The 23486-nt window shown below is 40.8% G+C and overlaps 2 protein-coding genes across 3 annotated transcripts; one reads left to right on the top strand and one right to left on the bottom strand.

Moving 5' to 3' along the window:
• Positions 1–345: 345 nt before the first annotated feature.
• Positions 346–14659, bottom strand: ca12 (carbonic anhydrase XII). Of its 2 annotated transcripts, XM_083762557.1 has the most exons (9): positions 14528–14659; positions 13719–13739; positions 9795–9974; positions 7084–7226; positions 3329–3424; positions 3166–3229; positions 2618–2775; positions 1986–2112; positions 346–1247 (listed from the first exon to the last, which is right to left on the bottom strand). In XM_083762557.1, exons 1-9 carry the CDS (start codon positions 14589–14591, stop codon positions 547–549), a joined length of 1554 nt encoding a protein of 517 aa, XP_083618683.1. In that variant the 5' UTR covers positions 14592–14659; the 3' UTR covers positions 346–546. The 2 variants fall into 2 exon arrangements, with proteins under 2 accessions (XP_083618683.1, XP_083618684.1); XM_083762558.1 differs by lacking the exons at positions 7084–7226; positions 9795–9974; positions 13719–13739; positions 14528–14659 and adding an exon at positions 6575–6849.
• Positions 14660–16823: 2164 nt separating this feature from the next.
• On the top strand, positions 16824–22063 carry LOC310857065 (boophilin-H2; the record flags this gene model as incomplete). Its single annotated transcript, XM_083762675.1, has 6 exons — positions 16824–16962; positions 18707–18898; positions 19936–20112; positions 20428–20472; positions 21569–21647; positions 21820–22063. 6 exons carry the CDS (start codon positions 16824–16826, stop codon positions 21908–21910), a joined length of 723 nt encoding a protein of 240 aa, XP_083618801.1. The 3' UTR covers positions 21911–22063.
• Between the last annotated feature and the right edge of the window lie 1423 nt (positions 22064–23486).

Below are 23486 nucleotides of genomic sequence, written 5' to 3'. Positions count from 1 at the left end.
GCCAGAATTCCTCTGCCACAGAACAAACGTTTGCATAGTAACCATTTTCCTTGCAGGTCTCTGGTCTCTGTGTGCATTACATGTAGCTCCACGTATACAGATTTCCAGGCAAAAGACAATAATGCTTAAAACAGTTCTGCCCTCATCATGGGCATCACAGTCCATTTAAAGTAAAGTGTTTAGCAATACAAAGCTCTCCAAAGAGACAAAATGTCCATTTTGAGACGTTTCCTCATTCATCATTCTTACAACAAATATCTTCCTGAGTATCTATCATTTCTTGTGCCTTCGTCGGAATAGATTTCCACTGTAAATGTAGTAAATCAACAATATCGAACAACGATGTGCATGTACTACAAACAATAATTTAATGGAAAATAATTTGTTAAAAAGGTATCATCAGGCGATGACAGTTTGATCAGGAGAAGTTTTGGCTACAGTACAATGTGTTCATCAGTCTTTCATTCTGGAACACATTGTCATCTGCTGGGGAATGTAACAAAACCATGCTTTAGGGCTATGCACAATATGTTGTCTGCAAGTTCACTAGTCTTCCACCTCCATAGGCAGGATCCAGGTAAATTGAGCACCCTGGGTCTTCCCGGGAAGAGTGCCAGGATGGAATCCTTGATTCTTTGCTAGTGGTGACAGAGGTTCGTACTTTGTCAGTGGTGGGAGAGGTTCATACTTTGACTGTGGCACAGGTTGCTTCATTCCTTGGGGGAACTTCCTCAGCCCCATGGTGGCTCTTGTCAGAGAGCGTTCCAATTCAGTAGCCTCGTCTGTCGGCCGGTCGCGGAGAATGAGTCTGACGGTGGAGAGGGCGAGATCTGATTTACACTCCAGGTAACTCTTGAGGTTGAGCTCGGGGAATATGGCATCTCTGAGAGCCTGGACCAACTCGCTCTCACTGTGAGATCTCCTCAGCTGACGCATGATTTCCTGCTCCACTGAGACGTAGCAGAGCGTGTCCTCCGTCAGCCCCGACATTCCCACGTAGCGGTTACTCAGGCTCTTCTTGTGCAGCGAGGGGTTCAACCACTGTTGTTGTTGTTTGGGCTTGGCCGGGGTGCCGAAGTACAGGCTGTTTTTGTTGCTAGTGGCGGGGGGATTCGCTGCAGCCTGCGGTAGGAGCCTGTAGAGCCCCTCGTCAGCCAGGTCTGCCAGGTCACCCACCAGCAGCTGCTGAATGATTCGCTTCCTCACCAGTGGGGATGTAACTGTAAGAGGACCGTGCAGTCCTCTGCCTGCATCGGACACAAAGCCAATCACAACTTGTTAAACAACCCAGCTCGAAGGATATTCTCACGCTATACAGTGTGCCTTTGGACCTACAGGCCCAGCATGCATGAAGCATTGCTGGTACAGTGAAAGGACAGAGCGGTCTCCTGCTGAGCACCACTCGTCAAGAAAGCCAGAAGAGCAAAGGGTTGCTCCGCCGCGTGTCAGTACAGATCTGCCATTAGAGAATCAGAAGCCCTGTAAAGTGGAAGCTCTGAAGAAGAGGAAAACATGCAGATTCTTGTCATACCACAGCGTATGGTATATTTACGTCCACACGTAAGGTAAGCCAGCGTTGACTAAAATCAGGCCTTTGAGGACAGATTTATGTGCTGAGTATCTCATTATGGAAAAAGGCATTTGTGCTGTGTTGAGGGACGGCATACTTTCCAACAAGAACATCCATGTCAATCAACTCTCAAATGGTTATGAATAACATGAAGGTAACAGCTTGACCACAAGCAGGTGATAATGTACAAGCAGAAGCCAGTGCCAGACAGTGTTTTCCCAGGACAGGAGGATTAACAACAACAACTCATCTCCGTTCATAAGCCATTTCAATGCAGCACGGATGCTATGCCATTTCATCACATACGTATGGTAAATTCTACCCCATAAATGGTAAAATGGTGCATTTATATAGCGCCTTTTAAAGGCGCTCAAACAATAGGCCACACCAAACCCATTGTCCAGACCATACTTACCGTCCTTAAAGGAGACCAGGACAAGGCGGTGGTCAGTGAGCTGCGGTTTCCTGAAGTTGCCATTCAGGGGTACTGGAGCGGAGTCTTGGACATGGGAGGAGTACATGGCAGTTGCTAGGCTCATAAACTAGGGAGACACAACAAAACAAACCACATTAGACACTGAGATTTTCCACAGCTAGAAGGCATTACAATGTCATTCTTTGCAACGACCTATTCCTGAGGATCTAAGGCTAGCAAAATCTTAAGTCTTTTTTAAATCACTTAATCTGAAAACATACTTTTATATCAAGTCCTTTCCTTAATTTTAGCTATTGTCACTTTTAATGTTTTCTTTTCTGGCTGCTATCGTTTTTGAGTGGTGCAACCACTCCAAGGAACAGCAATGTCCGTGTTCACCTATCTATGTGACGTTAATGAGCACCAGTATATGACTGCTGTTGTGCCAGAAACAGAGAGAGGGCTGCACTGTTGCCTGCTAATGAGAGAGAGAGAGAGAGAGAGAGAGAGAGAGGTGTGGGGGGGGGGGGGGGGGGGGGAGTTGCACCACTCAGTTCACACGGGTGTGATTTTTACTTAATGTATTGTATACTGTCTATATGCACTTTATATTCACAGTGGTGGTCAAATACCTGTCTGTGGGAGATGGTTACATGATTCTTGAACACGGTCCACAGCACGCTAGGGTAACAAGGAGGCGTCGTCAGTGAGCCGGCGTAGCGGTAATATTCATCCAGAAGTGCAGGCAGCAGTGCTCTGATGTTGAAACCTGCCACCTTCACTCTCTGATCTGCCAGGTGATGAGACAGTGTTGTGGGTGACATGAGGCATATGCAGCAGTGATGCTGAGGGTTGAATGCTGATCGACTCATATGAAGGCTAATGCAGGGGTTCTCAACGTTTTGGGCTGAGGCTATGGCCATGTCTCGACCCCCCAAGCCGCGCCCCCTTCCCCACCCCCAATAATAAATTACCCCTACAATAACCTTAATAATAAAGAAAATACATCGTAAATAAATACGGAAACCATTAAGGAAACTTTATGCATGTAATATGTGTACTATGTAAACTCATAGTTTCCATTTTCCAGCTATTCAGTTGCAAAACAAATAATAAATATAATAAACCGTATACTGGGTATACGATACGATACAGTATGCATGTGAATTGTTAAGCTTACCTCTGTATTTGATACCATTGATGAACCTCAGGAACTTCTCAAAGGATGGATTGAACTCGCCAACCTGTGTAGGAGGCACTGTTAGAGGGATGCGTTCTCAATGCATTATGAACCGAGTTCACTCTACGTCCGTCTCCCCCCCCCCCCCCCCCCCTGCACTCACCTCAATCAGGACTCCCAGCACTGCCAGGCCATCAGATTTGTCCATTGCCATGGAAATATTGTGGTACTTGTCCGAATTATAGTGCACAACATGCATCTGTGAATGTAAAGGGGAACAAATCAACCCCAAGTTCATTTTAAAGTTCTTTCAGTAAGAGCTTAATCTCAAAGATATCTCTGATACTGTATCTTTAGCTCACATTATTCTCTCCGCTTTAAAGACTTTATAAACAGCTTCTTGCAAAGTGTTGCACTAAACATAGCATGTTTTGCACATATACTCTAAGTGTTAATTGGATTTGGAAGTGACATAGTTGGCAATATCACGTTAAATTATTGGCATACTGGTGAGAAGTCGATCTGGCTCTAAATGAAAAGAACACAGTGGAACTGCACAGTAACATTCTTAGTGTTAGCTTGTTGGTTTTCTTTTGCACCCTCTTTTTGGGATGGTATTATACTCCAGTGGGTGGTCTAGTACAATTTACGACAAGAGTAGATAATGCATAAGTACTGTATTTTATGTACCACCACAAAGGCAGGCAAGTAGACTGCGATGAGACGGCATGCATGGACTAGCTACAGTATGCTCTGTCCATGGGGAAAAAGGGGGACAATTCCACAATTTCTGGGAAATGTTCAATTTTCCGCCATTCCTTCCAATACAACATGTCATCAAGGGAAGTAAGAGACTGTGGTTCTGGAGCCTGGAGACAGCTGAAAGGATGCACACGCACACACAGTGTCCACTGACAAACGCAGGTCAAACCACAATGCTTTAAATGTGGTTCCTCTACAGCAGGACCATGATCCCTATAACTGGCCACATGTTGGCTGAGGCACTAGCCCCTTAGATAGCACTTTATGTAGACTTAATTTTAAATATAGCACTTTATGTAGACTTAGATAGTATTTTAAACAGACTTTATAGCATGTTACGTAGACAGCACTAGAATTGCATTTTATGTAGTCATAGCACTTTATAGTACACATGTATAATATATATAATATAATATAGTATAGTATGTATAGTTTACATATAGATACTCCACTGTTACGTTCTTAGCTTACGCATGTTTCATGATAACTACTTTTTGTCTCCACCAGGCCGAAGGCATGTGGGGAGAGTATGTTTTGCACTCCGTCCGTCCGTGTGTCCGTCCGTGTGTCCGTCCGTCCGTGTGTCCGTGAGCAGCTAATCTCGGCCACCGTTAACCCGGTCGATGCCAAATTTTGCACACACACTCCCTGGATGCCAACGATGAACCTCTGCCCCAAACTTTCCAGAACGGCCTGTTATAGCGCCACCAGGAGGCCGCTTTGTGCAAAACAAGTTTTTGCACAGTACACCTACAGATTTTGTCCAAACATCACGCAAATTGGTACACAGTCTCTCTAGAGCCATTCAACGAAACCGGTCTTTCAGATTTCTCAGACTCCATCCTGATTGGTTAAGATTGGCTTCCAAAGTTCACAGGAGTGCTCAGTTTCAAACAAAATGCTGCAAATCATGAACACATCGCGTGATTTCCGTGAAATTGTGCACCCACATTCCCACTAGGCCCAGGACGAAATGCCACATGAACAATTTCAACTCAGACTCAAGGTGGCGCTATAACTGGCCAAAAAGTGTTTTTACCTCTAACTGCACGGATCTGTGGATAACTTTGTATGCCAACTCCCTAGAGGCCAAGGAAAAACCTTTGCCTGGAATTTTTCACATCTGCTCTTTATAGCGCCACCAGGAGGCCGACATATGTAAAACACATTTTCTATTATTACTCCTTCAGATTTTATCCAAATTTCACGCAAATCGGTATACACTATCTCCATAGTCATGTGATCAACAGGGAGCGGCACCATTTCCCATCTTCCATCCTGATTGGCTAAGATTGGCTTCCAAAGCTCACACGATTCGTCCATTTCGAAAAAAGGCCACAAATCACAAACACAGTGTGCAATTTCCGTTAAATTATACACGCACATTTTCACTAGGCCGAGGACGACATGCCACAATTTTTTCCTCAAAATCAGCCTCACGGTGGCGCTATAACAGGCCAATTCCTGTTTTTAGCTATAACTGCATCGATCTGTATACAACTTATGTATGCACACATGGAAAAACATTGTACCTGCATCCCTCCAACACGAACCTCCGGCCCAAATCTTCCTCAACAGCCTGTTATAGCGCCACCATGAGGCCACAACCTGACCTGCCCTGGTGGAGACCTGTGCCGATTGGCACTTTGTCTAGTTATATATGTGATGTATGCCATACTTTTTGTTATTGCTTAATGTAAATCACTCTGGATTAAGAGCGTCTGCTAAATGCCTAAATTGTAAAATTGTATGTTGTAACATGCCTCTCCCCGTGGTGATTCAAATGAAATGCAAAATTATAGATAAAAATGCACATTTTATTTTTTATCACTATCCGTGATATGTGGCAGCGTTCTTTCCAGATGCTTAAGTCAAATTATTTCTTATTTCCAAGTATCAAAAGTAAAATGCAGCAAACTGCATGACTCATCCTGTTGTGCATGGATTGTCTACTGAGCTTGACACGTGAAATAGGACAGAGAAGGAGCCAGTCATTTTAAGAGGCGGTTGAAAACCCCAAACATAGGTTTGAGGTAAAAAGGGAAAAGAAACATATACAGGGAGGGGGAAAGGGGGTTTCAGATTTTACGGGGGCCATGCAGTTTCGAATTGCAGCCGTCCGTACTCCGTAGGTGCCCTTTGAAAGCGGTTTTGAAGGGGAGCGAATGGAATTAGTCCCTTGAGCCAATTAATTTAGTCCCTTGTTTGTGCCAAATCTGGGTTGCACATGCTATGTCTCTGGTGTTGTGGGTGTGTGTGAACTATCTTCTTTGGCCTATAAGGTTACACGCCTCTTTAATTAGAATGAATCATGGCTTCAAACGTTTTATACAGTACAAGTATAAAGTAAGTATACTATAAAGATGCAAGATAAGAGGTTTCTGTATTTGGATGCTACTGCTTCAACTGCACATCTGCCACGAGACTGAAATATGTAGACAGGCAACTCTTAAAACCTATTTATACTGTGCCGCGAGACAGTGTTTCATAGCGAAAATAGCCGATCAAAAATATCACAACATGTCACGTCGTTTGACTCTGAAGATGTCACATATACTGCAGTCATCAGACTATCAAACAATTTGTCTACATCTCCAAAGCAATGTGAGTATACCAGCTCTCAAGAATGAACAGTCCTGTGTCCTACCTGCCAGTCCTTGCAGGAATTGCCCCGGCCGGCCTCCGAAGAGAGGCCGGCCTCTTGTCGGAGAGGCCAGCAGTGGAAATACAGTGGAAATAACACTACAGTGGAAATAAAGCCTCCAAACAGACACGACGGCAGCACAAGAGATGCTACGTTCCATCCCAGAGGACTTATCCACCAGTGCATGGCTGTTGGCATCCTGGAAGCAGGACCCTCCTGTATCCACTGCTACATCTGTGACCCGGGTGATGGTGTTGAAGGAGAGGACCTACCACGCCGGCAATGGACCCTACCGCCTACACACTGGAGTCGGCTGCTTCAAATCAACAAAGTGGGGCTTGACAGTGTGCGAGTGTGGTGAGCATGAGCAGTCTGCCGAACACATAATTAACACCTGCCCCCTGTACAGACCACCTTCGGAGGCCGGCCTCTTCCACGTGGGACCAGATACAGATACACGGAAGAAGTAGAAGAAGAATAGACAGTGATGTTCAATGCTGGTTAGTGGTTACCTCTGCTGCAAACTGGTGGCCCTTGACTGTGTGCTCAGAGCCAGCCGGCCTGTTGGAGGAACCCCAGTGGAAATGGAGCTGGGCTGCGGTGTAACGATGAGGCAGACCAGAGATATACATCCTGGAGGGAAGGGACAATTGCACTGTGGAGAGAGACAATAGGTATAATCAACTAGAAAAGCACTTCCTGCAGAAACTGTGCGGGCTCGCTGAAAACCTGCAATGTATGATGTACAGTAGAAAATTCTCTGATCCAGTGATGATGGATGGTGACGTATTCACTGCCGCCCCAAGGAAGCAGCAGAGGTTTGGTTTGAATGCATTGTCATAGCAACCACAGATTGCACCTCTGTGTGAACCTAAATCTGACCCTTCCTCATGCTAAAACCTTTACAAAATAAAAAATTGTAAAAAGAGAAATACAAGCATAAGTAACTTCATAAATCTGAGCATGTTTGAACTAGGGGCTCTATTTTCGTTCAAGCTTTCTAAACACTATTTGGGGATTTAGCATTGGGGAAGGGGCGTTCCCGCACTGTGGCTATTTTGTGGCTGTGGCTGTGGCTGTGGCTGTGGCTATTTTGGTCACCTGTCTAAATCCCTAAAATACCTCTGCTACCCTCTGCTAACCCACGCATGTGGTTTGGGCGTTACAATAATGAAACCAATCACCGTGTCACATGCCATTGCCTTTAAGAGATCCCTTATCCGTTGTCCGTTATGCCCAGTTCTATATTGCTTCATAGCCTTACGGTCTACTGTATGCTCACTTCCACAAAGTATGTGGAAGTAGTTAGATGCCAAAAAAGGTGTCTGTGGAGAACTAGTGTTAGACCTATCGTGCAACTCCAGGATTCCGTTTTTTGAGGGGCACTATCGCCCCTCCAATGCATGGCTTTCCGAACATACGTCAGGCTAGTAGACAAGTCTAATGTTTGTCAAGAGCCTAATTATAAATGTCCTGTCCGAGCCAAAGTCTATGAATTTTAATGTAAATATAATTTATGTCAGCCGAGTCTACAGACTTTAATATTTGTTTATGGTAAAGTATCACAATGTCAGACGTCATCTCGCTGACATAAATAAAATTTGTAATATATTTATTTCATTTTTCACAGACATGAGAACATCAACGTGCCCCCAAAACTCTGGGCGCCCCTCACTTCACATAAGTGTTATTTTTAGATATTAAATAAATGAGCGGGCATGATTCTTTTTCCAAAATAATTAATATGTTTGATATGTAGTGGCGTGTCCCCTGCCTATATGCTCAACAGTAAAATTGCTGTCTCTGCATATTTTAGGGACACAAGTCACACTGATAATACCACTCAGCTGATGGCAGACATACACGCATAAGCATTTGTCTGGTCTGCACAGTTGATGGCAGGTGACGAAACAGTGAATGCTGGTAGGTGCCAATTTATCTCTGCTGATGTCACAGCCATTGTAATGCTCTGACGAACATAGGGCATGACATTACAGACATATTAGCCTGTAGATGCCATTTTAAAACAGGAAATGCACTCTGTCGAGGTGCCAACGCACGCTCTGCTTGCGCAAGTAATTACTAATTACTTATACGTAGCAGTTTACGTAGCACCATGGCCCCTCGACAAGCCTCAAGCAAGAGGTAACAGTTTTGGTCTGTTGTGCTGCAGTCTACCCAACTTTGACACACAGCATTATTCTCTGTTCAAATAAAGCATAATGATACAATGCGAAGAATAAACACTTTCTTGTTCCCAAGTAATTAAAATAAATAGGGCTTCTGTGGTGTGTGGGTATTGTTTGCTGTCTATTGTTTGTACCATAAGCTATATTTAGATGTAGCAGTTATGTTAAAGTGTGTGTTACAAATAGATATTGAAAAACTAAAACTGATACAGAGTAAAAAGAATTGTGACACACCAGACACTGTAAGGCCACTGACTAGTCTCTGCTTTCCGAGACTAAACATGGTGCGCTTACTTTGGGTCAAAGGCCAGCAAAGATAATAAGAGTTATTACCGAAAATTGCTGCAGCTGATGCAGAAAGTGGAGCCTCCTATCATTTTCTTTATGTTGACCCAGGAATTAGGCCACTAAGACAATGATGCAGTTCACAGGCATTTATCTGGTCCAAACCTAATGCGAGTGTGTGTTAAGTCCAGTTTCAGGTTTTACTGAATATTCAATAATGCTCACTTATTGTACAGAATCACAGCATCACATGTGTACAGCATCACATGTGTAACGATATAGAAACTGTATCGAAATATTGATTTTTTTTATTTTAATATCGTATTGCATCGTTTGACTTTGTATCGTATCATTTCGCAATGGAAATAATCAATTTAATCAATACTAAGTACTTAAATGTATTCTCTGTGTTCATGTCAAGGTATGGGTTCATCCATACTGTATGTGTTCAAATATAATGTCTATGTATTTGCCAGAGAATCACTGTGTTTACTTATTTATATCCATAATATTTAATGTAACCCTTAAAAAACCTGCACTATCCACAAGTTTCACACAAATTTAACGTATTTGCTAAATGGTTACTGTATCGGTTACTGTATCGATTTAAAAATTTCGCCATAATGAACCAATATCGTCCATGTATCGTATCGTCAACCATGTATCGTGATACGTATCGTATCGCTGTTAAAATGTACCGTTACACCCCTAGTTGTGATGCATTTCATGGATCAAATTGTGTGACTTACTTGAATGTCCATTGTTTCCCAGAGTAAGTTCCTCATAGGCTGACAGGTTGTAGTTGTGAGGCTTGATGGGTCTCAACGTCGGGTCAAACCTTAGCAGCTCTGTCTTGATGTCTATTGGAGATTGGAATGCTCCTCCACAGAAAGGGTAATGCTTTGGCCAATGGTGCTCTCCTTCTGGCCCTGCAGTATAGTACCAATGACAAAACAATTACCAAAATAAAACTGTACTTGTTACTGCCCAAATGCAAGGGATGCACACGCAGATTAGACACACCAACGGCCAAGGAAAGAGTGCCTGAAGGAGAGACAACAGTGCACAGCGGTCCTGGAAATCAGAGAAAGGAAATACTCATTGCAAATTGATTTAGAGAAGAAAAACAAATCAGGAAGCAATTTATGTGTGTGATATTTAAATTTGGCGAGTTGAGAAAAGAATGAGGCTGCATGCATACTGGGCCTTTCTGCTAGATAGATGCTGCCTTCCAGTAGAAACTAAGAATGTCCCCGTAGAACAGTGCCAACACTCTAACAGTTAGCTGAATCTAGACAAAGACAAAGTGTGCTGAATGTAGCTGTGTGTTCACATCACTGTTACGTTATGCGCATTCAGCGTCCATTTAAGGAATCCACCATTCAGCATATGCCAGATGAATATTATTAAGCAAGCATGAATGATACAGATGACGTCCCCCCACCACCACCACCTCTGTCACATAACAGAGAGAGATTTGAATTGATTCTACATGACATGCTGAAAGGCACCAAGAGAATTATGTGAGTGTGAAGTCACTGCATACAGTTTGCTCTAGGGAAAAGCTCAAAGTTCAAGCTGGGCAAAGTATTCCCTATAATAAAAAACGTAAAGTTATTCTTATAGCTATAATTACCCCAGTGTCCAGTTCATTTGCTGTTTTAATTAGAGCCAACATGCCCTCTCGTAATCACGCCAGTGGCCTGTGGTGGCCCTTCAGTGTCCTTTAGCACAGCTTGACTGGTTGTAGTTTTTTTTTAACCTTGGCATTCTGTTATGTAAATTCAGCAAGAGTCCATCCAGATTTGTGTAGTATACCACTGGTTCTGAAACACTGGGTCGAGACCCATTTGTGGGTCACGGACCAATTTGTATGGGTTTTCTTTTACTTGCTTTTCTTTTACTTGCAGTTGAAAAAATATATATATTTCAAAAGATTTAGTTTTTTTAATATATTATTATTTTTAAATTGTATACATTTTAAAACAACCAAACAGACAAATCTAAGACGTTCCATAAATAAAAATAAAAATAATTATGAAGTGGTGAAAATAGCTGATCTACAAGCTCACAACGTGCCGCAAAGCGACACGTTGTGAGCTTGTAGATCTGCTATTTCTACTAGTTTGGGTCCCGTTTGAGCAAATGTCTAATCTCTCTTTTGGGTCTTGAGCTGAAACGTTTGGGAACCACTGGTGTATACCATGCAGCTAGTGTCCTCCCCCAGAGTGCTCGAGGTGAGGATGCCCCCGTCAGGCCTGTAAACTGCTGTGGACATCTCTGTGTGCTTTGATTGTTTGTAAGTAAAAATGAGAAAAAGGCCGCACACTCGTAGCCACGATGCTGTATATTTATTATTATCCAACGTTTCGACATTTCGGCCTTCTTTAGGGAATGATTGTTTGTAACCAGTAATTAAATCTTCCACATTGCACTCAAGAACTGTATCCCATCCAGGACGGTAACCCCTTTTGGTGTTTTAAGTAGTATGTTATACTTTAGCTATTTTGAAAAATCGTAATGTGAAAAATAATGGCGCACATATTTGAATATTCTTTCAGAGCTAACGTTTTTAACTCAAATCTTTGCTTCTAGGGGGAGGGGTCCCCTGGAAAAACATATTTTCAGATGGGGGTCGGCAGCCAAATACAGATCATTCTGTATTTTGAGCATCACTGAAACTTTTAGGATTTTGGAAATGATGTCATATGGAAGTCACGTCTATGGACTTAATAATGTAAAAAAACAGCATCCCACATGACACCATGGGGCAGCCAAGTCTACAGACTGTTTAGAGTACTTTAAAGAAGCATATGGTACGATGTTTGTTAAAATAAGTGAGACGCCCCTCACTTCACACAAGTGTGATTTTCTTTAGCAAAAAATTTCAAATCATCCATATTCGTCTTAATTGTGCAACACAACTTCACATCTTAAACAGTGCAGTGGATTAGGATATAAACAATATTTAACAAAATAATTCATTTAGGGACAATTGCACAATGATTGTATTTCTCTATTAATTCCGTCTAACATGGTGTCCCTGGGGACAGGTGTAGCCTACAGGCTGTTGAAAACCAGTGACACATCAAGTGGTCGTCTCTGGTGCCTTTGTTTATGTAAGAGCTTGTCATGGTATGGTTCAAGAAGCCGTTCACATACAACCTTTAAGCCACAAAGCCAACGGCAGGCAAGGCAACCACTTATGAAATGGTGTAATTTCAGAGCTCTCTACAGTCTAGTGTTGCACTTAAATTATGCTCTGCATGTCGTACGACGGTGTCACGTGGCTTGCGCTGTTGTACGACAACATAGAAATCAGGCTTTTACCACTTGAACCCCAGCATCCCTAATCTGATGTTGTGAGCTTGTAGACCGGCTAACTTGGTCAAAGTGAGGTGGCGGCAGTATTCCGTGCTGTCTAATTGCATTGTGTCATAGGAAGGCGAAACAATTGAGTTTGTCTTGTCTTGTTTAAAAAAAAAAAAAAATGTTGTAAATGATATCTGCATTATCAATAAATAAATCTAAAAAAAAAAGAAAAAAGGAAGGCGAAGCAATGGTTTTTAAAACTCATCAGATTTGCCAACCTCTGCAGGCTATATGCACTAACAATGCTATGACTCAGTTTTTGGCCATGCAACTACAGGTCAGGATTGCCTCTAAATTAACTCTAATTCTCAATTTATATATTTTGTTTTGGGTGGAATATACTAGGTCTGACTCACAGACCTTTACAGACAAACAAATACAAGTTAACTATGGTTACTGTTCTTTTTAACAAGGCATTTGCCTATAGTTGGACTTTTAGATGCGCTGTGTGCTTTTAACCTTTTAGCATGTATAGGTGACCAGGTCTAGGTGACCATGTACTGTATAGGACCTATACAGTACATGAAGAATAAGTCACCTATACTATAGGTGACTTATTCTTCTTTTAGTCCTTTTAAATACTGCATTTTAAGATATATATTTTTTTGCGGCTTACGCCTTTTATTGATTTTTGAAGGGACAGACAGTAGGCTGACAGGAAACGGGAGAGAGATGGGGGGATGACATGCAGTAAGGGCCGTGTCGGGTCCGGGAGTCGTACCCGCGGCACACTGCGACTGGATTACCAGTCCGGTGCCCAGACCGTTACGCTACGGCCTGGGCCTAAATACTGCATTTTTCCTCTCTTGATGTATAGCACTTTGAGATTTGTTTCAAACGTACTGCGTTCTAAATAAAATTTATTATTATTATTATTATATTAATAATTGTAATAACAATAATAATAATAATAATTATTACCCTTTCAGCCTTTCTGTCTTTGTGTGTGTGTGTGTGTGTGTGTGTGTGTGTGTGTGTGTGTGTGTGTGTGTGTGTGTGTGTGTGTGTGTGTGTGTGTGCGTGTGCGTGCATCCGTGCACGCGCGTGTGTGTGTGTATGTGTGTGTGTGTGTGTGTGTGTGTGTGCGTGTGTGTGTGTGTGTGTGTGTATGTGTGTGTGTGTGTGTGTGTGTGTGTGTGTGTGTGTGTGTGTGTGTGTGTGTGTGTGTGTGTGTGTGTGTGTGTGTGTGTGTGTGTGTGTGTGTGTGTGTGTGTGTATGTGTGGGGAGAGGGTGAACAAATTAATAGGCTAATATGTGTAGAAATACAAAATGTTGAGGAAAAGAGTTAGAGGACACTGACCATTGTATGTCCATTTGTGACCTGAAACAGAGAGAAAGTTAACATGAATGACGAGTGCTTCACCATTCAGTATGAATGTGACATGCACGTGCACAAAATAACAATACATCCTTATTATTATATAATAATAATAAGGATGCCAATTGTTTAGACTAAACAGTAAACACAAAAGTGAAACTTTAATTAGGTGACGTTTTAAAATGAAATTACAATAATTGTGTTTAGGTTGTAGTAGCCTACACATGTCAGCAGGCAAGTTATCATTCTCTAGAAGAGTCTATATACACCTGCTCAATAAACAGCCTGAGCCAATTGAGTTTGATATTGACATTCATATTGAAGTTTCTGTTTTTACACATTTGTAATTTATACTTTCCAATTAAACTACCCTAATTGTTGTGTTTGAAATTTATTTAAATTAAATTTTTGACATTAACACCTTAAATTAATAGACTTAAATAAATAATTTTATATGCATATGAAATGCTTAAAATGTCTACACAATACTGTACAGGCATACATTGAATGCATACATGTGTCCATGGAGGGATGCATCAAGGTATAAAACATAAACAATATGAGGAGATGCAGGTTGGGGTAAGTTCAGAACTTCACCCTACTTTCACCCTACTTTCACCCATGCACCCACTGTCTATTAAAATAATGTTCTTGAAAACAACACACACAAAAAGAAGAAGACGAAAATCTGGTTATCTGAAAGAGTATGCCTATATATATGCATTAGCTGTCTGTAACTAAACAATTAATGGTGCTTTTGGCCTTCCAAGAAAAGCTCAAAGGGTTCTTACCATGCAAGACAGCGAAGAAAGTCAGCTGGAGGACAACGGTGGGCGTGAGGCTCAGAATCTGCATGTTTGGAGCTGAGCTTGATCTTCAAAGACAGCCACACTTGTGTCCTCCTCCTGCCTCCTTCCTCAAAGTCGGCTTTTATAGTAGAGTCTTGACATGACAGCAGACAGCTTCCTTGTAGCTCTTTACTGACGTCAGAGCCATAACAAACCAGCCTCCTGGAGTCGTGAACAGGAGTTTTCACCGGTCGGAGAGGAGAGGAGAGTGACAGCTCAACATAACGCTCACCGCATCCTTGCGAAGTCAGTCCAAGTCACTCATTATAGCGCAACCTCAAAGAGCGGTCAGTGTGCGACTGCAGCGCACCGCTCCACCATGAAACATGCACCATTAGGACAGCTATGTAGGACAGCTGCATGGACGCGCCTCTTGACTGAACCGCTCCAGTGAATTACCGTAACCATTTTCCCGTTTTCAGAAAGTGTGTGGTAGACAATTCAACTTGTCGATTAGCCTACTGCTACCTGCTATTGCATTTGCCCAAGTAGGCAAGTAGTTTTAACCGATCAGGGACCCACAGGGGGGGGAAGAAAGAAATAAAGAAAGAAAGAAAGATAGAAAGAAAGAAAGAAAGAAAGAAAGAAAGAAAGAAAGAAAGAAAGAAAGAAAGAAAGAAAGAAAGAAAGAAAGAAAGAAAGAAAGAAAGAAAGAAAGAAAGAAATCAGACCATGAGGCTACTGCATCAAAAGTAATCAACAACAGTTTAGTTTACACAAACACTCAAAGCTGGACATAGGAGGGGCTAGCGCCCCTCAAACACTGGTCAAACATTGGCCAAATTGTCAAATAATAGGCTATAAGAAAGGCAAAAACTATGTGAAAATAGACAATCTACAAGCTCACGCGTTTACGAGGCATTGTGAGCTTGAAGATCATCTATTTTCCACAATATTTAACTGTGGAACCAAGTCAAACTTTGCCGCTGGATCTCATTATTACAATCAGATAGCATACTAAATTCAAATCTCTCATGATGAGATGCAGCTAGGCTATAGCTGAAACAACCAAATAGCATGTAAAATAGTCTCTCAGTCTTTTTAAAACTATACTTCAGTTGAACCCTATCCAAAAGGTTATTTTTTGGTGCATATCGTCGTCTCTATGTGTTCAAAGAAAAGGGACAAACGTATTATCTATTCTGTGCTGACCTGTGCTTCATGCCATTTCAAAGTCTTTGGCACTTAATGGGACAAACACAGAAAGCCATACCTATACTGGCTGTATCACAGCAAAATCCAGTGTTATTTCTATGTGGAAAGTGTAATAATTGAACTGCAGGAGTCAATTCTTCAGAGTTATAACAATCTATAGTTGTGTACAGCATGAGGTTCTCACATTTATTTTATTTTATTTCAGAGCACCAATGTAAATAATGTATCCCAGAATTACATTGGTAGCCTACTTTACAGCACTTAATACATTTATGACATATTACGCTACGTAATATCATGTAAATATTTCCCCCTAATACACTGCATGTCATGAGGAAATCTTTAGAGAATATCTGTTTCCATTATAGGAATTAGGATATAGATTGAAAATAACTTTGTGTTAAACCCCAGCATCCTTATTCTGGGGAGGACATTCACCCAAAATAGCAAGCTTGTAGATCTGTTATTTTTGGCAAAGTGGTTTCACAGAGTGAAAGGTCAAGTTCACTATGTCTTGACGATTTAAAATGGTTAAATGTCTGCCATGGAAATACACATGAACAATAATAACATGAATCCAACTCGACGGTGGTGTCAAACAATCGTCTATTTTCTGACTTTTGGTACTGTAGACAAAAAAATAAAAAAAAGGGCTGGAGGAGGAGGTATCGGTTCTAGGCTTCTCTGATAGGTCTGTCAGGCTCCTTGAGTGATTGACAGGACTCTGTGAGACAATTTCCGGGCTTAGCATGACATTTGTCTGGGCATCGTGTGACAATTTTGTGAGAGGGGCCTGTTTTGTGCAAAATGCCACAAATCATGAATGAACCGTGAAAAAAAGGTTTCTTCACATTGTTCACAAAATACTTTTCGTCCAAAACTCACACAATTGGCACACATTATGTGATACAAGTCATGTGATCAAGAATAAGATCAGATTTATTACATTCCAATTGGCTATTACTGACTTACAAATTTGCGGGCCCTGGGTAGCCAAACTCGTCTGGTGGAGCTCTGCGGTCCGATCCTCATTTGGTACTCGGAAAAAAAAACAATTTCTGTTGCCTGGGTCCAAAGGTTAATGATGACAAGGACCAACCCAGTCCTACTTTACAACTGCCACTATCACTCCACGGACAGCCACAAGAGAAGCAACATGAAACATTTTCTATTTTTTGGGATTGCTTTTGCAATTTTCCACAACATCTACTCAGATATTCCAGGTACAGTATATGAACAATATTTTATTCTTCTTAAACCTTAAATTATTAAATTAAATACTACTCATTTCAAATGAGGTTGTATAGATGTTAAATCAATCTTCAGGGTGTGTTCATTCAGTTTCGTTGAAACTTCTACAATGAGAAAAACCTTCTGCAACATAAAGCCTCAATACTGTATAGCCTACATCAAGATCAGATCAAGGTTACATGTCTGTCATTCATACTATTAGGCTAGATTCTATTTTTATTTGGATTGGATTTTAATGTATTTTTGAGCAATTAACGCATGAGCAGAATTACCTGCCCCATACACCCCAGACCTACTCTGCGCTAGTCATCGCTCTGTGGTGCCAACAAAAAATTGGCATATTTTGTTAATGGTGATTAATCATGATTAATTATTAATCTGTAATTAATTTGATTATTATTGTTGTTAAATACAAGGATTTTTCTTTAACATGTAGTGCCATGGCAACACACAAGAGAAAGACAGATTTCAAAGTGCAAGAACACTTGCCAAGTTGCCATGATGGCATGATGCCATTCAAAATATTCCCCTCATTGACTTAGGCCTACATTTTACAGTGAAGAGGATGAGGAAGAACTCTTTTTGTAAATTAATGCAAATAGAGAACATCACAATTGTTTTTAAATAAATATTTAAACTTGCTGTTGATTTTTATATTTGAAAATCAGGATCCTGATCTTCAAATACAGTCCAGGTTGAAACTGTAATTTCATCATGTGCTCCAGGTGTAACTATAACACCTAATGACAAGGACACCAGTTAAAATCCATTGGCTTAGTGGTACTGGGGGTCTCTGACTTAACACCAGTGGGTGTTAAGTCCTATAGGGAGTAGGCATCCATTACAAAGCTTTTTCCCCCCATTGACAGTAGCCTATTGTCAAGCAGGAACTTGCACCTAAAGCCAACAATAACTGCCTCTAGCCAGGGGTAGACATGAGCAAAGAAGTAAGAACGTGTATTGTAGGTCTAATATCCCCGTGATGCTATTTACTCATTGTTAATGATTGTGCAAAACCGACTCCATAATTTCCTGTCTACGTCTTCTCAACACTGACATCACTGCTGACTTAGCTATAGGCTAGCCTGATTGTTCTGTGCATAATGGAGTAAATACTGCTGCTGTCCTCACCTCATCACTGGAAAACGTAACAACATTATAATTACGGGAAGCCCGGACCCCTCCGTCACTTTCCCCCCCAAAGTATTATGGTAGGGAAGTTTAAGCTTATTTTACTATGCAGGGCAGCAGGGGAGAAACTATACTGGCCTTCTGCGGAATCTATAAAGGGCGGGAGAGCTGCATGAAACAGAGCCATAAATGACACATTTTACTGCAGCCATAAAAAGAAGGAGTGGGTCTCAGGCGATGAAGCTGGTTAAACATTAGTCATGTGAACAGAGATATCTCTTGATGATTTTGCTCTGAATCATACAGTTGAGTATAGTGTATCATAAATGTGTATAGGGTTCATTTTCAGCGATGTATTTCCAGTAAAATCTAGACTAGAGCATCAAAAAAAGCTAAAATGAACACTCATTTGACTGTGTGTGACATGCACTGACCCACTTTAAAAACACTTTAATATTCCACTTTCAATGTTCCCATCAATATTCTCTCCTGAATACATTTCCACTGTATGCAGTACAGAGTACACTTTTGACATGCAAATAATGTGTAAATAATGTATTTTTTATTCTCTTTATCAACCTACAGATTTGTGTATTTTGGCCAAAGAGGAAGGCACTGGCACAAACATTTCATTCCCTGTGTATTACGACAAGTCCGTCGACATTTGCTATCCTTTTGTATACAAGGGAGAGGGAGGAAATCTCAATCGATTCGCAAACGAGAGGGAGTGCATAAGAACTTGCTCTGTAAATGCAGAGGCGAAATACCCCTGGATTGGTAAGATGACCTTAAGTTAACTCCATAACAACAATCAACAATTCACAACAATTTCACAACAATTTCACAACAATTTCACAACAATTTCACAACAATTTCACAACAATTGCAAAGAAGAAGAAGGAAAAAAAAAACACAACTGTACTAATGAAATACTTATACACCTCTAGATAGGCCTACAGTATGCCATGCCTAAAAAAGTGTGTTTTGAAGACAGACAGACAGACAGACAGACAGACAGACAGACAGACAGACAGACAGACAGACAGACAGACAGACAGACAGACAGACAGACAGACAGACAGACAGACTGACTGACTGACTGACTGACTGACTGACTGATCGACTGACTGACTGACTGACTGACTGACTGACTGACTGACTGACTGACTGACTGACTGACCGACTGACTCACAGGAGCAAAAACATAATCCCTCGCCTTCGGCCATTCCGGCATTCCTCCTGGCGGGGTTAACAATTGAGGACTTTGGAATATGAACCAACTTGAAGCACACCTTTATGAAGGGATCCACAATACCATCTAAGCCACCCTGATAATAACTTATTAAGTGTGTGTGTGTGTGTGTGTGTGTGTGTGTGTGTGTGTGTGTGTGTGTGTGTGTGTGTGTGTGTGTGTGTGTGTGTGTGTGTGTGTGTGTGTGTGTGTGTGTGTGTGTGTGTGTGTGCGTGCGTGACTGCGTGCGCGCATGCATTTGTGTGAGAGAGACATTTTTGCAGGTATCCCTGCTACGAGATGAACATAATATAACCACAACTATGCAGCATTTTGGCCTATTTTAACTGTTAATGATCATGAACATGTCATTGTGAAATTGTTTGGAAGCAGTGACACATTCCAGCTTCAAGTAATAGCAATATGCCATCAAGTGGTGAAAACCCATCACATTATGTATAATGTTTAGGCCCAAGGGAATTAAGGGGAAGGGAAATGCATTTTGATAATAATTTCATTCTCACTCATCATTAATCCCATAAATGATGAATGTATCCCTTCTATACTCACTCACCAAACACAGAAGCTGCAGCTTGCCACCTGAAAAAGGAATTGGGGGGTTGCGCGGGCAACTATTTGCGCTACTACTATGACTCCGTTCATGACAAATGCAAAAAATTCCTTTGGACGGGCTGCTTCGGAAACGGAAACAGATTTTTCGACCAGAATAGCTGCAACGCCACTTGTGCTGGAATCCACGGTGAGCAGACCATTATACAGTATACAGTGTTAGCCTACTGACCAACCATGATCTATAGCCTCGAAACAGGTCAGTGGGTTTGCGGGGACCAAAGTCTCATACTCATGGTACCCATGGTAAGATGCTTTGGATAATTTGCGGGGACCAAGGTCTCATACTCATGGTACCCATGGTAAGATGCTTTGGATAATGTCTTTATACTGTATGATAACTGATTGTTATTCATATATTTTAGAAACTGTCATGCTTTTTCACATGGAAATATTGCATCACATTGGATAATAGTTTGATATTTATTTTTGTATTTATTCTTAGATGATGGTGATGAACTGGAGGAAGATGAACCAGACACAAATGTTGGTGAGGAGATGCATACAGCTTAAAATAATCTCAATAAGCAAACTTTATGGCTGCCGAATATTGGTCCAAGTATCGTCTCTGTCTCACGATTATTTTAAATAGAGAAGTATATTACAATTATGGCTAGTGACGCAGTCCTTGAATTATAATGTTAGGCTTTCAGTTACAAGTTACTCTGATGTGGTTTGGAACACATCTCAACAGTACTGGTGTTACGTGTGGCTATGGATCATGGGACTATCGCCCAGAAGACTTCCCACTGCATGGTGCCCAGTCTCGTCTCGTCTCATAACATGAGACGAGACATTCCTCAACTCGGGTTGAGGAACGCATATCTGCCAAGTTCTTCCCATTGTGACTAATGCACACATTGTCTATAAGAATAATAGATGCTGAAAACTTTGTAAATGGCTTTCATATTGGTCTGCAATATCAGATCAAGTTCAATATATAGTTTAGAGTAGACCTATAGCTAGCAAGCTTAATTGTTAGTTACAAGATATTAAATATTAATCAAATATATAATATACTATTTATTTAAAGCAGCACTGTAACTTTCATCTTCTACCACGGATTTGAACCCGGTTTCCTACTCAAGTGCTGAAATGTTTACCACTGAGCTAAAAGAGCTGGCCTACTTGCTTGGGCGATATATTGAATCTTGACCATCAGGTCATGACCTTTGACACGATCTAAATGTCTCAATAGAAGAAAATCCACCCCAATTATAAGTTATAGGCCTATTAGAGATTGGACCAAATTAAAATGCATTCATTAAAAAAAGGTTACATAGTGAGGGCGGGTTAATACTAGCAGATAAAACTGTTCATTGGCACACCTAAATCAAACATCCACCTGTAGTTTCTAAACTTTAGAGTGCAGCAAATCCACACCTTTAGTCTGGTGTTGAATTACACTTTAAGACCAATTCATAATTAAGGAGTAATAATTGAGTAGTAGAAAACATATGCGATATAGGTATGCATTTTTGACACTCGAGTTACAATTTATGGTGTAGCCAACTAGCCATACATAGTATGGGAATGCTTCTTGTCTGACTGCTGTCAAAAGTTTGTCTCTTGTTTTATGTTGACAGGACTCATCGCTGGAATTCTGCTTGGAATCATTGGTGCCGTCATCATTGCAATGGTGATCGTCCTGACAGTGAAGTCAAGGTACAAGCAGCCATGTTTTAGTATTCAGGGTTTTCCTTTCAATAGACAGAATAATACAGTGAAAGCAATACAAAATTAAGGGTAGTAGTTAAATTTCTCTTTATTTTCATTTCAATATGCAAAATAATACATTTTGAATAATAACACCTTTTTTCTTTTCTTTTTTGCCCAGAAAAGAAAAAAAGGAACCAAAGAAAAGTAAAGAACCCCAGTCAGAGGCAACTTCTCTTCAAGAAGGCGATAAAGGCATAGAATTGGCATAGACCATATAGAATATATGGACACTTTTAATATTCTATGGATTTAGTTGTGTGTGACTAGAGTGCCACTAGTCTTGATACAAAACACTCAAAAGTACCAGTATCAGTGTTGCTATTGATGACACTTGAGTTTTGCATTATAATTTTTTATTGTCATGTGTGGAGTGGAGGTAGTTGCTTTTTTTGCAGACAGTTTGAGGGTCCAATGGAGTTGATAGGTTTTGTCCAAAGTGTTTATTACTACTTTCCATCGGTTCAATATTTTCGAAACAACACACAGACGTAAATGGTGTCTAATAAATCCAAAACCTAAAAAATTGAGTTAGGTGGTTTCCTCCCGAGTCCCGACAGCAATAAAATGATGCTTTTTAGTTATAGGTAAATTTGTTCTCTGCACAATGTCCCAATATAGGCTATGAGCAATCCATTGAGTACAATATTAATAGTTCACAGTCTTCATTCAAAGATTACAAAGCTATAGCAAAGTTATAATGTTGTATAACGTGTTATGTTACCCAAGCCCTACTTATTACTACTTAGGCTACTAATTGTAAATATATGATCTATTCTACAGGCTAACATATCACATCCTGACACATTGTGGGCTTGTACTATTTGTGCTATTTTTGAACATTACAGTTTTAAAGGGATACATAAAACATTCAAAAACAAAGTTCGTGAATGAAGACTGAGAGTCCACAAATCCCATATATAATTTGTGGACTGTTTGCCTGTTTTCATTGCAGCTCAAAAGGCTTCAGAACTCGCAGAGAAAATACAGACCACATAAAATCCACTGAATGTTCAAAGTTCAGGTTGTGTGTGTGTGTGTGTGTGTGTGTGTGTGTGTGTGTGTGTGTGTGTGTGCGTGTGTGTGCGTGTGCGTGTGTGTGTGTGTGTGTGACTGAGGTTATAAAACCTAAAAGACAATTTTTAAATAAAAATAAATTAAAATGAATATAAAACCTAATAATAGTAATGGATGAATTGAGACAGAATTGAGCCAGTTAAATTCCCTTACAATAATCAGTTTTCATGGGACAACATATAATACTGCTTTGATTTGTGAATGTGAAGACTCACCAGACACATTGCTTTTGTTTTATATGAAATGTTTCCGTTTGAACATGAAATGTGTCAATCTTCATACAACATTTTCAGATGATTCTATTTAGATTAGAAATCACAACTTTTACAAAAAAAACCTGTTATTTCTCATGTTGCAAATACTTGTATTATAATGGGATGTAACAATAAAGATTATAATCTTGATGATCTATAAACCTTAACTGAAATATACACCATTATCAGATCAAAGTCAAAGTCAAAGTCGTACTTGTACGATTAGTTACACACGTTACCGCAGTGAAATTTGTTCTCCGCATTTGACCCATCGAGCCGCAGCGTACACCGCACTCGGGAATCATTTAGTTGATTTGACCCCCAATCCAACCCATTGATGCTGAGTGCCAAGCAGGGAGGCATTGGGTCCCATTTGACAATGACAATGAACTATTGTCAGGAGCCACCCATTAAGTGGTCACAGACCCAATTTTCTTTTGAGGGGTCAAGGTCAAGG

The sequence above is a fragment of the Protomyctophum parallelum genome (genome assembly GCF_964188405.1).
Source record: "Protomyctophum parallelum genome assembly, chromosome: 4".
Lineage (NCBI taxonomy): Eukaryota > Metazoa > Chordata > Actinopteri > Myctophiformes > Myctophidae > Protomyctophum > Protomyctophum parallelum.
Note: the sequence above shows the minus strand (reverse complement) of the source record. Positions and strands in the feature narration are given on the sequence as shown.

Coding starts and splice junctions, on each gene's coding strand:
- ca12 (XM_083762557.1), bottom strand. CDS start 14,591: ATGCAGATTCTGAGCCTCACGCCCACCGTTGTCCTCCAGCTGACTTTC. Junction 9,975..13,718: donor TCACAAATGGACATACAATG/GTCAGTGTCCTC, acceptor ACTATACTGCAG/GGCCAGAAGGAGAGCACCAT. Junction 1,248..1,985: donor CCTGGTCTCCTTTAAGGACG/GTAAGTATGGTC, acceptor TGTCCGATGCAG/GCAGAGGACTGCACGGTCCT.